Below are 14,618 nucleotides of genomic sequence, written 5' to 3'. Positions count from 1 at the left end.
CTCCCAAGTATGTTCCCCTGGTGCAGAGGCAGCCTGTGACCACCAGGACTGTGAGGAAGTGGACAAAGGACGCTAAAGATGCCCTGCAGGACTGCTTTGAGTCCACGGACTGGGATGTGCTGTGTGGACCACATGGGGAGGACATCAACAGCAGGACGGACTGTATCACAGAATACATTAAATTCTGTGAACACACCACCGTACCATCACGGACTGTAAAATGCTTCCCCAACAATAAACCGTGGATCACCAGTGACCTGAAAGTTCTTCTTAATCAGAAGAAAGCAGCCTTCAGGTCTGGGGACAGGGAGGAGCTCAGGAGAGTGCAGCGCCACCTGAAGGAGAAGATGAGGGAGTGCAAGGACTCCTACAGGAGGAAGCTGGAGGCCAAACTCCAGCAGAACAACTTGAGGGAGGTGTGGACCGGTATGAAGGAGATTACTGGGTTCAAGGGGCGAGAGAGACAACCAGGGGGAACCTGGAGAGGAACAACCAGAGGGAACCTGGAGAGGAACAACCAGGGGGAACCTGGAGAGGAACAACCAGGGGGAACCTGGAGAGGAACAACCAGGGGGAACCTGGAGAGGAACAACCAAGGGGAACCTGGAGAGGAACAATCAGGGGGAACCTGGAGAGGAACAACCAGGGGGAACCTGGAGAGGAACAACCGAGGGGAACCTGGAGAGGAACAATCAGGGGGAACCTGGAGAGGAACAACCAGGGGGAACCTGGAGAGGAACAACCAGAGGGAACCTGGAGAGGAACAATCAGGGGGAACCTGGAGAGGAACAACTAGGGGGAACCTGGAGAGGTCAAATGAACTAAACTGTTTCTTCAACAGGTTTAGTTCACCACCCTCATCTGTCTCCTCCACACCTCACACCTCCCAAACACCTCTGCTGCCTCCCCCCTCTCCCCTCTGCCCCCCCCCCCCCCGGTGAACTGCATAGAGCCCTCAATCTCACAGGGCTCTTCCTCCATCGACCCCCCCTCACCCCTCACCCCCTCTCTCTGTGACGACTGGCCAGGTTAGGAGACAGCTGGAGAGAATCCACCAGCGCAAGGCTGCAGGACCTGACGGCATCAGCCCCGTGGTCCTGAAGACCTGACGGCATCAGCCCCGGGGTCCTGAAGACCTGCGCTGTCCAGCCAGCTGAGGTCCTACAACACCTCTTCAACCTGAGCCTGAAGCAGGAGGAGGTCCCGGTGCTGTGGAAGACGTCCTGCCTGGTTCCTGTCCCCAAGAAGAAGACTCCATCTGGCCTCAACGACTACCGACCGGTTGCCCTCACATCTCATGTGATGAAGGTGCTGGAGAGGCTGGTCTTGGCCCACCTCAGGCCGCTGGTGAAATCTTCTTGGACCCTCTGCAATTTGCGTACCAGCCTCATGTGGGAGTGGACGACGCCATCATCTACCTGCTGCAACGAGCTCAGTCTCACCTGGATGGAACCGGTGACTCTGTGAGAATCACTTTCTTTGATTTCTCCAGTGCATTCAACACCATCCAACCACTGCTGCTGAGTGAGAAGCTGCGGGTGGTGGGGGTGGACACGTCCACCGTCTCCTGGATCACTGACTACCTGACAGGCAGACCACAGTTTGTCCGTCTGGGCAGTGTGCTGTCTGATACGGTGGTCAGTGGTACTGGAGCTCCTCAGGGAACTGTTCTGTCTCCTTCCTGTTCACCTTATACACAACTGACTTCCAGAACAACTCAGAGTCAAGACATCTGCAGAAGTTCTCTGATGACTCTGCAGTGGTAGGATGTATAAGGGATGGACGGGAGGAGGAGTCAGTGGACGGTGTATAAGGGATGGACGGCTGGAGGAGTCAATGGACGGTGGCCAAGACCAGAGAGATGGTGGTCGACTTCAGGAGGAAGACGACGGCTCCACAACCGCTGAGAGTTCTGGGAGAGGAGGTGGACATGGTTGAGGAGTATAAGTACCTGGTGTCTCCATGACAACAGACTGAAATGGAAGACCAACATCAACGCTGTCTACAAGAAGGTGATGAGTCGACTCTTTTTCTTGAGGAAACTTCGATCCTTCAATGTGTGCAGCGAGATGTTGGAGATGTTCTACCATCTGTTGTGGTCAGTGAACTGTACTTCACTGTGGTCTGCTGGGGGAGCAGCATTGGAGCCGGAGACACCAACAGACTTAACAAACTGGTTAAGAAGGCCGGCTCCATCATCGGCTGCAAACTGGACAGTTTGGAAAAGGTGGTGGAGAGGAGGACGCTGAGGAAACTATTGCCATATTGGAGAATCCTGTCCACCCTCTCAACCACCTGCTGCAGGGACAGAGGAGGACGTTCTCCAAAAGACTCCTCCAGCTCCGCTGTCACAAGGACAGATACAGGAGATCATTCCTGATACAGGAGATCCTTCCTGATACAGGAGATCGTTCCAGATACAGGAGATCATTCCTGATACAGGAGATCATTCCAGATACAGGAGATCATTCAAGATACAGGAGATCGTTCCAGATACAGGAGATCATTCCAGATACAGGAGATCATTCCAGATACAGGAGATCATTCCAGATACAGGAGATCATTCCAGATACAGGAGATCATTCAAGATACAGGAGATCGTTCCAGATACAGGAGATCATTCCAGATACAGGAGATCGTTCCAGATACAGGAGATCGTTCCTGACACAGGAGATCATTCCTGATACAGGAGATCGTTCCTGATACAGGAGATCGTTCCTGATACAGGAGATCGTTCCTGATACAGGAGATCATTCCTGATACAGGAGATCGTTCCTGATACAGGAGATCGTTCCAGATACAGGAGATCGTTCCTGACACAGGAGATCGTTCCTGATACAGGAGATCGTTCCAGATACAGGAGATCGTTCCTGACACAGGAGATCGTTCCAGATACAGGAGATCGTTCCTGACACAGGAGATCGTTCCTGATACAGGAGATCGTTCCTGATACAGGCGATCGTTCCAGATACAGGAGATCGTTCCTGATACAGGAGATCGTTCCAGATACAGGAGATCGTTCCTGACACAGGAGATCGTTCCTGATACAGGAGATCGTTCCAGATACAGGAGATCGTTCCTGATACAGGAGATCGTTCCTGATACAGGAGATCGTTCCTGATACAGGAGATCATTCCAGATACAGGAGATCATTCCAGATACAGGAGATCATTCCTGATACAGGAGATCATTCCTGACACAGGAGATCATTCCTGATACAGGAGATCATTCCAGATACAGGAGATCATTCCAGATACAGGAGATCATTCCAGATACAGGAGATCATTCCTGATACAGGAGATCATTCCTGCCGACCGCAATAAGACTGTACAATAACTCACCTCTGGCAAAATCCATCACACAACAATAACACTGTTGACTGTGTTTCTTGGTTGTTTGTATATAATATATATAGATATATACTGTACTGTATATACTGTGCATTTTATATTTTATATTTTTTACTGCTATTTTATTGCTTTTCTATTATTCTATTATTATCTTATTGCTTCTGTATGCTGCTGTAGCGAAAAAATGTCCCCTCGGGGATTAATAAAGTAACTACCTAACCTAACCTAACCTTTCCAACTAAAACAACTAAGACACATCAATGAAAACAATTACATGAGTTATGAAGACGTTCAGATGGGTCTGACCATGTTTTTAAAACTCCAGCGGGTGTACAGGACTCTGTTAAGGGAAATAGAAAAAGCTGCATAAAACCTAAAACCAGTTGTTTGTGGCTACATGAGGAACACTTGAGTTTAAGAAGCTGCTGGACTGTCTGTAAGTTCATCCATCCTCGTGGTTCAGAAAAAAATATGACGTTTTAGTGATGAAACGGATAAAATAGATTCAGCTCGTGAAGTAAATATCTCTCAAAGTGGAGACGTGAATCTAGACTCCACAAGAGTTTTACAGTTTGAAAGGAGCGGACAGCATTTGTTTCTTTAAAGTGAGTTGAAGTATTGACGTGACTCAGTCGGAGGAATGTGAAACGTGTTTAAGTTTCTGTGTGTTTGGGTTTTTCTGCAAATCTTGAACAAGTGTGTGATTAAGAAGTGATTTATGTGTAGAACTAAGCGGGCTGAGGACAGACCCATGAAACTGGGTTTGACTGAGCGGCTCCGTGGTGTCTCAGTTCTGAGACACATTACGGTCTAAATAAAAAGGACATTTGTATTGAAAAGGAGTGAAATAATCCAACCGCACTGTGATGAAAGATCAAATTAAAAGGAACACTTTAACAACAGGAGAAACAACAACAACAGTGAGTTTGTATTGACGACAATGTGTCATTTATTATCTGTAAATTATTGTACACTATCATCATATCATGGACTACAACATCTTCACATATTTCCAATGAACTCTATGTGGTTTTGTTTATTTCAACTGCCTTCATTAAGCAGAGTCACTCTTCTGAACGTGATGTCTGATTTTCACCTTTAATGCAGACAAACCTTCACTGACATGCACATGTAAACACGCTACGGTTGGTCTGGCGGCGCCTGCGCTGCACTCTCCTGTTGGTGAGCTGCAGCATCCTTCTGCTCCGTGTTTGGACCGTCAGCTGACTCCAGCTCAGAGCCGTCCGTCAGCGCCGACACCCTCCGGGCGAGCCGCTCCAGGACCAGGTCAGCGGTGCAGGTCAGACTGTGCTGAAAGGATGAAGAGAGGTGAAATCTCCGAGATGAGACAGCAGTTATCCTTTCAGGTATCAGTCCTGCTGCATGTTCTCCTGGTGGCCAACAGAGGTCAGCAGCTACCTGAGCCTCACTTCAGTTTACTTCTCCAGGTAAAATAACTTGAAATCTTTTCCCAGTTCATGCAGAGCAACAGCAGAGAGACGCTGAGAGGAAGCTTCACTGTGACTCCATCACAGATCACCGTCACACAGACACACACCTGTAGGATGTGAAGTCCCTTCAGCGTGAGGACAGCCAGCTCTCTCAAACCGTCCCCGGTCAGGTCCAAGTAGATGATGGACAGCAAAGGACTTTTGAAGCTCCGCCTCCACTGTAGCTGAAACCGTCCGTCTTGTCCGCTTCCTGCCGGCAAGAATTTGTAACAAAGAAGTTCCTGCATGACAGGAAGGTTCAATAATAAAGTTATCATCAAGATCTCAGCACATCATTCAGACGTTCTTATCAGAGGAATGAAAGTGACACTAAACATCCTGTAAAACACACTGGTGACATCACTCTTCATGGAAAAGCCTGTCGTTGTTGTTAAAAAGCTGCAGCGGCTGCATCATGTTGACAGCAGTGTTTGTGTGTTTTATTTATTTCTTTGTGCCATAAAGTTACAAAAACTATTACAATGGCACTAAGAAGCCACGCTGATGAACTGACTCACACACTGTAGTCGTGGATGGATGTGTTGGTATCCTTCCTTTAAAAAAAGCCTTCCATCATTATTTAATCCATATTTAACAAAAATCTCACTTCAATTTAGAGTTTTGATTCAACAGAATATATTAAATAATAACAATAATAATAATGGACATGGCAATGACAAAATTGATGGGACTCTCAACCAAATTTTTTGTTTTACAACCTTCAGAGTCAATTACTCAAACAGATGACCTGTGTGTCTCTCAGTGAGACTTCCTGTCTCTTCCAGCTCCAGCTGTCTTAGGTTTGAAGATGTCCTCCTCCAGACTGAATGTTTCATCTCTTTAGATGTTTAATAGATTCAGATCAGGACTTAGAAAGACACTTCAGAACAGTCCAGTGTTTGGTTCTGATCCGTTCTGGCTGCTTTCAGCTCATTATCATTTGTATTATCATTAATATGCTGTTCTGCTCTTGGAAAACTGCTCCTGGTCGTCTTTATGGAGCCCTCTGCACTCAGAAAGCTTCTCGGAGGTTCTCCTTGGTTCTTTGAGCCCTCTGCACTCAGAAAGCTTCTCCAAGGTTCTCCTTGGTTCTTTGAGCCCTCTGCACTCAGAAAGCTTCTCCGAGGTTCTCCTTGGTTCTTTGAGCCCTCTGCACTCAGAAAGCTTCTCCAAGGTTCTCCTTGGTTCTTTGAGCCCTCTGCACTCAGAAAGCTTCTCCGAGGTTCTCCTTGGTTCTTTGAGCCCTCTGCACTCAGAAAGCTTCTCCGAGGTTCTCCTTGGTTCTTTGAGCCCTCTGCACTCAGAAAGCTTCTCCAAGGTTCTCCTTGGTTCTTTGAGCCCTCTGCACTCAGAAAGCTTCTCCGAGGTTCTCCTTGGTTCTTTGAGCCCTCTGCACTCAGAAAGCTCCTCCGAGGTTCTCCTGGGTTCTTTGTGGCCCATCAGCTCCATGTTCCTCCTGCAGTCTGACTCCAGTCCCACAGACCTTGGACTGGGTCCTGATGTGTGCAGCTGCAGTTGAGATCATCTCTCTGCTCCGTGTTCAGTGTGGTGACCACGATGATACCGAACATCAGAAGGAATCTGGTCTCCATTAAACAGCCTTAATGACTGATTACAACACTGAACAAACGTGTGATTATTAATTCAAGGTAACAGTTCATTTTAAATATCACTGTGAAACAAATATTTTTAATTTATTTTCTGTGGGTACCAACAAATCTGTTGAGGCCTTTTTAGAATAATCTTTGTGCAATAATTCATCTTTTTTCACACTTTCGTTGCTCTGCTCTGTGACAGACCAACAGGCTGCAGGTACACGTGAGAAAATTGATTTTAATTTCATCACTTTTCAGGAGGAATGAAGCATTTTTTCAGTGAGCTGTTAACAGTACCAACAAATTCATCCACGACTGCAAACCCTAAGATAGGCACTATTTCTTCCTGTTTCTTCCTTGTAACGAGCTATTTGAGAGCATAACTAGACCTTTATTATATAATGAAACATTTGATTTGTCTTCAGGAGGAACCGACAGGCTGAGCAAGTGAGAAAAACACACTATCAACCACACATCCTTTAGTGAAGAGGAGGTCTGACCTGTCCATACGTTCCCAGCAGCACCTCCTTCTGTCCATCAAAGTCCAGGTCGATGACCAGAGCACAGAGCACTGCGTCCCACTGGTCACTTTCTGAGAGACACACAGACCAGGACAAGCCACGCTCCTGGACCTCTCTGAGACAACAGACACAATAAAACACAGCATCAGCTTCAGAACCAGCGAGAGGACATGTGAAACAGCTCTCTGAGGCCGCTGGGCTCTGACCTGTAGACCACGGCCTTCTCTATGGTGCTGGTTACCAGGAGGTTGTAGCCTTCGATGTCCTCCCCTGGAAAAGAAAAGAGAGCAATGATCTTAAGGTCGACTGCAGAATCGTAAAATGAGGACGAGACAAATGGCAGCAGAGCAGTGACGTACTTCTCTGTGCACACGGCTGGCTGGACTCAGTCCGGCAGCTCAGAGGGAACAGCAGCACTGTAGAGATCGGACTGTCGAAGTGGACCCGCCAGCTCTGCAACACCTCTGATTACAACACATAATATCTTTAAAAACACACATAGAAACTCTCCTACTACGAGGATATGAAGGACGACTGCATCCAGCTGTCACCGATATGAAACCAAACTGTAAAAAAAAAATGAAATAATTGATAAAAAAATATTACCTTAAATCATGAAATAGACTACATTTAATGCAAAACTTTGGTGTCAACATCTGTTCCTTCCCACTTTCATGAAAGGATTTTACACTATTGAGAACTTGGACAGATTCATGTAGGTCTGATATGACACGGTGGTCCTAATGCATGTGGATGACGTGTGAACACGAGGACTGATCGTGATATTAATAAAATGAGTCAAACTATCACATTACATGGATGTACTATTTTAGAAGGCCCTGCACACCCAGCAAAAATCCTCATATTTTATTTGGGCTGATGACCTCATATGAGTCTGAGATAGCTGTTTATTACCTGCTGCACCACATTTACTGTCCACCATTGTATTTGAGTGTTTAAAATTTGCGTGCGAAAGTTATGAACAATATCAACACAGTGGAAAGGAACCACAAAAGTCCATGGCAGGTACACGACCTTATGCTATTTAATCCCACAATGCAATGTGTCACATTTTGTAGATGTATAGCCATGATAAAACTAATGACGGTTGAACTCCATTTAGGGGCTTCATGTCTCATTGTCATTATTTACTGGGTCCCTTGAATGCTGTATTCCTTTAGACTGATTATTTAAAACTAATTGCAGACAGTTTGAGAGTTCTTTCCAACAAATGGGAAACGTGGTATCGGTGAGAAATTCTGGTTGCTTCATCTCAAAATTACAAGTTCAGTTTTTCTGACAGCGACTGATAATTATGGTCAGAAGAATTAGTTGTGAACGTGGTAATAGCCCTCTTCTCAGCACAGCACGAGTGTGTGTGGCTTCGTTACAACTCTGACTCCAAAAGAGTTGGGACGCTGTGGAAAATGTAAGAAACAGACTGTGATGATTTGCAAATCATAGAAACCAATATTTAACATAAAATAGAGACAACATATCAAATGTTGAAATTGAGAAGTTTTATTGTTTTATGAAAAATATATGCTCATTTTGATTTTGATGTCAGCAACATGTTGCTGGAGTTTTGAAAGTGAAATGTGGTCCCATTCTAGCCTGATAGAGGATTTCAGCTGCTCAACAGTTCAGGGTCTCCTTTGTTGTATTGTTCATGTCCTGATGCTCCAGATGTTTTCAATGATTGACAGGTCTGGACTGCAGGAGGCCAGTTTATCGGCGGACTCTTCTACTAGAGAACCATGCTGTTGGAATACGTGCAGAATGTGGTTGGATGTTGTTCTGCTGAAATAAACAAGACCTTCCCTGAAAGAGACGTTGTCTGGATGGCAGCATATGTTGCTCCAAAACCTGAATATATCATTCAGCATTAATGCTTCCTTCCAGATGTTCAAGCTACCCATGCCATGTGCACTAATGCATCCCTGTACCATCACAGATGCTGGCTTTAGAACTGAGCTGATAACAAGCTGGATGGTCCCTCTCCTCTTTAACCTGGAGGATGCAGCGTCCATGATCTCCAAAAAGAATCTTAAACTTTGTCTCAGACCACAGGACAGTTTTCCACTTCACTTCTCATGTAGCAACAAAGAACTGGTTTTAGGTTTTATGCAGATTTAAAAATTTCCCTCAAGACAGAGTCCTGTATACCCGCTGGAGTTTTAAAAACATGGTCAGGCCCATCTGAACTTCTTCATAACTCCACTTCCAAATCCATCACATATTTTTATTGTATATACTGTATATTGTGCATTTTTACATTTTTATATTTAATATTTTTTACGACCTCTATTTTTGATTGTGTTATTTGTATTGCTTTGCCCTGTATCTATAAATGCTGCTGTAGCGAAAAACTTTCCCCTTGCAGGATTAATAAAGTATCTGTCTATCTATTATTCTTAATTGTTGCACTATTTTCCCACGCAGTCTTTCATCTGACAGTCACGTGACAGAGCTGAACCTCTCTGAATCTCAGGGATATTATTGTGTTTCCCTCACCTGGTACTGCCTGGTTGACCAGCGCCAGTCCAACGGAGCCGTTCTGACAGCCAAACGCTGAGAGTCGCCGGCCACCAGCTGTATTTAACATATCCAACCATAACACACTGCATGGAGGGAAGGGACACACAAACATGGAGGGTTATGAATCACGCCTACATTTACAGGTGCAATATGTAACATTTTTAGTTTATAACATGCAAAAACTAAAACTATAGTTAATACGAGCTCGCCCCGGGCTGTCCTCTCTTATTACACCACATTGTACCACCAGAAGGGACATTGGAGTCACTGCTCTCAGTCCAACATGAGACGACGAAGAAGTGTGGCTCATTAAACACAACGAAGGCTGAAACTTTTGGTCAAACAGAAGCAGAACTAAATTACTGCCTCGTGGTATGAAGCCACAAAACCACTCAGGTTGTAGTTTAAAAGCATATCTGTCAAAAACCCATAAAGATGCTGCTGCAAAGAACCTATAAACTCTCAAATCTGGGGAAAAAAACTCACATATCCCCTGAAACAAACAACCATTCTTTGCTTTCAGCGTGCAGCGTCCCTGATGCTGCCGCCTTTATTCTCCACCCGTTATCTCGTCTTCTGCTGTGAACGCTGCTGACTCGGTTCTCTTTTATTTGTCTGCTGCTGTTACTTTTATTTTTGTTTGTAATTTCTTTCTGTCTTCAGACTTTCTCATCACGTTTTTATTCTTTCATTACTGACACTTTAGTTAATGAGATATGGGGGATTTTTATCTTTAACATTCTTGTATACATCAGTCCCACTAAAGTAAATTGGATTCTGGAAAAAAATCATGAGGCTGATTAACAAGCAGAAATAAAGAGCAACACACAAGCTGCTGATCTCTCGCCACACAGAGCTGAGGGCGCTCTGAGGAGGAACTCACTTGCTGGGCAGCTGTTGTAGTTCAGGGAAGAGTCTCTCCACCGGCTGCTCTTCGAACTGGTGCAGGGAGGCGTTCTGTCGGAGACACTCAGGCTGAATGATGTTTCACAATGAATCAAAGTCTCCTACAGACTTTAAATCTTTTTAGGAAGTGTTCAAACATCTACATTTCCATAACAGCTGTGCAAACTCCATTTGCTGATGAAGACCAGGTGATGTGAGCAAAAGCTCCAGAATTGCTGTTCATCAAAGTAAAACTTTAGGACCCACAGGATTCATCTTTATCAAGTTGTATTTTAAACCTTTTCGTCCTCAAAGTAACTCAAATCTAAAGCTGTTGAATAAATAGAGTGGAACAGAAAGTTCAACACAATCTCAAGCCACATGAAATATATAATCTCCTCCACATGTTCTGGGTGTCCTGAAAGGGCAAGAACCAAACCACCTCAACGGACTCTGAAAATATGTTTAGAAAATTATTGATATACTTTTGAAAGGCGCTACTGAAGGAACGAAAAAACAAACACACCTTCACACAGATAATCTCATATATATACGATCCAGTGTTTGATCTGACCTCCTTGTACAGGTGGATCTTCTGGTCGTGACCGCTGAGCAGAAACACCGTCTCACTGCCTCCGTCAGTACACTGCACTCTGACAGACACACACACACACACACACACACACACACACACACACACACACACACACACACACACACACACACACACACACACACAGACAGACAGACAGACAGACACACACACACACACACACACACACACACACACACACACACACACACACACACACACATTTGTATAGAAGCTAGTTTAAAAAGACTGATTCCTGCTGAGAAACTGAATCACTGCACCACGAACACATAATAATCCAGTACAGCAATAGAATCTAATTTTTTTTTTTTAATATTACAGTTATCAAATGCTACAATAGAATCAGTATGTCTTAAATATTTTACAGGAGTTGACATTTTACTCAACTGTGTTTTTCTATTGATTATAACGAATAATCACATAAACCTGGAAATGTGCAAAAGGTAAAAAAAAAATACAAGACTTTATGAAAGTGTTATTGAGTACTTTTGATTTACAAATCAAAAAAGTTGGGACGCTGAGCAAAACGTAAATAAAAACAGATTGTGATGATTTAATAAAATCGTGTAAACCAATAATAATTGAAAATAGACCAAAGACAACATATCAAATGTTGAAACTGAGAAATATTCACAGTTGATTATGGTTGTTTTCTATGTTTTCCTGAATAAATCTGGCCTCCTGTGATCGGACCTGCAGAGTGAACTTACTCTGTGTGGTAGAGCTGGAAGGGCGTGAACTGCAGCTCCAGATTCAGGCAGCTTTCTGTTCACAGAAACACGCCATCGTCAGCACATTAAAACATCTGCTGGAGCGAGCGCCGCTCACATCTGGACGCCGCTTCACTCACGTGCGATGGACTCCAGGTTGAACTCTGAGCCGGGCTCGTAGTCACAGTAGATGTTCAGGAAGGGAGTGGCTTTGTCGCCAGAGTCCTGCAGGAGGTCGGCCGTTAGAAACAAGGCTGCTATCACAGTCTTCACATCAATTTCATACAGTTCATACATGACATGACTCATGAGGTAAAATACCTTGATGAAGGTGATGCCCACCACCAGGCCTCTTTTGGGTGGAGACTTGTTGAAGGCATCAATTGATACGATCTCTGCATCAACTAGAGGAAAGAAAACGGGATGGAATCTGTGCAGCATCGACCGATAACTTCATCTACATCTTACAATTTACACATGACGTGTTTCAGGGAACTGAAAGAACATCTTTTTAGGACATTTTCTACTTCAAACACACTGTGGGCCATCGCTTGGTGGTTCAGTTTAAATATGTGAAATGTAAAACGTAAATCCTGACTGAAATGTTCATCTTCTGATAGCTTATTAAAAGACTGATGAGGAATTAAAAATGCTGTTGATTGTTAAACAAATTTGAAATAATACAATTTTACAATCACTAATATATTACACTATATCAGCAGTACAGTATCAACTGCATGTGTAGCAATAATGGCATAATTCCTTTTATATGTCATTGTTTACATATAACAATTAATAATGCTTATTTATTTTGTATGTACTCATGAATTGTGCTTATTTGTATATTTATGCTTCTTTCCAAACACTTACTTCTAACAACAGAATTATTGTCAGCAAAATAAATATGCATGAAGTCGGAAAAGTAGGAAAAGTTGTTCTGCCTCCATAACTGATATATATATATATATTATATATATAATATATATATGTTTTCAGATCACGAACAATAATCCTTGGGGTGGAGCCAGCGTTAATAACTTTATATAAAGTTAATTACTTTACTCCAGTGGTTCCCAACCTAAGGTTTAGTCCCTCTGAGGGGTCACCAACCATTGAGGTCCTCAGATGCACAAATCTAGTTTTAGTAGACTTTTCTTTGATCTGTTTGTTCTCTGATATCTGAAATATGACAAGAAGATAAACGGTTCACAAGCCAGAAACTTTAGGAGCCACAGGATTCATCTTCATCAAGATTTCTATTTCAAACATCTTTAAACTGTTGAATACATGTGTACAGAAAGTACAATATTGTCCTCTGAAATGAAGTGAAGTAAAAACGATGATAAACTGGAAACAAAAGTGCCTCGACAATGAACTGGAGTAAAACTCCTCTCCTCCTCAGCGACTCCGTCTGAAGTCTCCACAGGTTTCCCGACCACGTCCCTCCCTGGTCCGCTCACCAGAGGTTTGATGAAGGTGTGAAAGTGTGTGAGCTCGTGTTCACCTGGTATGTAGGTGAACTGGACCTCTCTGGCCACCGGCCGGACTTTCTGCTGCAGCTCCTGGTACCTGAAACACACCACCTTCCCTTTGAGCGTGGCCGCCAGCAGCTGCTGCTCCCCGGCCTCACACAGCCCGTAGATGTTGCTCTGCGACGGGAAGCGGCTGAAACTGTCCTCCACGAAGGGGTACGACTCCCGCAGCATCCTGCAGGAGGCACCGCTGGCTTCAGGAGGAGCGCTCAGAGCTGGACGCGTTCATGGTCCTTTGGGGCTCCGACAGAACCAACTTCCCGTTATTACTTTCAAAATATAACTAACACTCGCAAAAGAGAAGATGAACGCCCACTTGTCTGTAATAATGATGTTAATTTGAAGATAATAACCCTCTCCGGCGTATATAACACTTGACCAAGTGACCAAGAAGCAAAACATCCGGGTTTGGTAGGAGCTGCGTTCAGGTTTATCGGCTACGTAGGTTTTAATGCTTTAGAGACACAATGAAGAGGACTATTTTCTGAATTAAAGCACCTTTAAATGATTTTTTTTTTAAACAGCGGTCCATCCTGTTATAGACTGACATCAGATATCCTCTTCAAGTTTAAAAACGATTTGACTTCGCAGCATTAGATAATTTAAGACTTCTGATGCGTCCCTACTTTCCTACTTATCCCGAGGTCAAGGAAGGCAGCATGTGCCTTTTCTTCTTCGTGGTGCATATTAGTGACAGATTCAACGCGTCACATGTACAATGGTGCCATCTAGCGGTTCTGTGTTTCCTTTTACAGACAGTCTGTGGTTTTAGCCCAAAAGAAAGCATCGCCTGTTCCAAAAGATGTCAGAAATGATTTCTGTTAACAAGAACGTTTCAGTTTGGATCTCTTATTTTCTGGTTGTCTCTATTTCAACTTTTTTTTTTTTTTTTAAATTTCGTGCACTCTTTTATAGATTAATGACCCAGTCTAGCTTTAAAGAATGCATTTTCATGAATGCAAACATACCACAATGCATTTTAGATTTATCTTAACTCATCATACTATAGCCACACAAAAACATATTGCTAAATTAATTCTTATTTTTATTTGGCCTGCCCATTTAACCAAATTAAACCAGTCTGAAAGAGGTAAAGACGGCCGTCCACCAGAGGTCAGAGCACACTCAATCATCAGCCCCCTTTTTATCTTCTTCCCCTCTCTGCTGCAGTAAAGAAAAAAAGCTGCTCGTTCTCTCAAAGGATTTTCACCAAAACTTCAGCAATTCATCACTGGAAGAAAGAGAGTGTGGTCATGACTGAAAACCACTGATGAATTAATATATGAAATTAAGGTGCAAAAGGAGAACGCAGGAACCCAAAGATTCTGTTCCACCAGGTAGTTTTTCTTATCTGATTTTTTCTTCTTCTTCTTTGAGACATCTC

At 43.8% G+C, this 14,618-nt stretch overlaps 1 protein-coding gene and 1 long non-coding RNA gene across 3 annotated transcripts in view; one reads left to right on the top strand and one right to left on the bottom strand.

The window, feature by feature from the left end:
* Positions 1–14,618, top strand: part of LOC138633394 (uncharacterized) — a 160,249-nt gene that overhangs the window by 95,261 nt on the left and 50,370 nt on the right. The window lies entirely within an intron of this gene.
* kptn (kaptin (actin binding protein)) lies at positions 4,288–13,649 on the bottom strand. 2 transcript variants are annotated; one of them, XM_069719575.1, is made up of 12 exons: positions 13,207–13,649; positions 12,024–12,106; positions 11,843–11,927; positions 11,703–11,757; positions 10,954–11,032; positions 10,378–10,451; positions 9,471–9,577; positions 7,316–7,420; positions 7,163–7,226; positions 6,936–7,071; positions 4,909–5,082; positions 4,288–4,661 (listed from the first exon to the last, which is right to left on the bottom strand). In XM_069719575.1, the coding sequence occupies exons 1-12, from the start codon at positions 13,406–13,408 to the stop codon at positions 4,491–4,493; spliced, it is 1,335 nt and encodes a 444-aa protein (XP_069575676.1). In that variant the 5' UTR covers positions 13,409–13,649; the 3' UTR covers positions 4,288–4,490. The 2 variants fall into 2 exon arrangements, with proteins under 2 accessions (XP_069575676.1, XP_069575677.1); XM_069719576.1 differs by having other exon boundaries at positions 4,549–4,656.

Source organism: Brachyistius frenatus, unplaced genomic scaffold (assembly GCF_029030835.1).
Source record: "Brachyistius frenatus isolate BFR_SWC_R1_liver_20210118 unplaced genomic scaffold, ASM2903083v1 Contig_218, whole genome shotgun sequence".
In the NCBI taxonomy this organism is placed as follows: Eukaryota; Metazoa; Chordata; class Actinopteri; family Embiotocidae; genus Brachyistius; species Brachyistius frenatus.
This window is presented reverse-complemented; position numbering and strand designations above follow the sequence as displayed.

Excerpts from the sequence above, each read along its gene's own strand:
- kptn (XM_069719575.1), bottom strand. The coding sequence starts at position 13,408 with ATGCTGCGGGAGTCGTACCCCTTCGTGGAGGACAGTTTCAGCCGCTTC. Across the intron at positions 11,928-12,023 it reads TGGGCATCACCTTCATCAAG|GACTCTGGCGACAAAGCCAC; the intron begins GTATTTTACCTC and ends GACCTCCTGCAG. Across the intron at positions 5,083-6,935 it reads TGCTGGGAACGTATGGACAG|GAACTTCTTTGTTACAAATT; the intron begins GTCAGACCTCCT and ends CCTGTCATGCAG.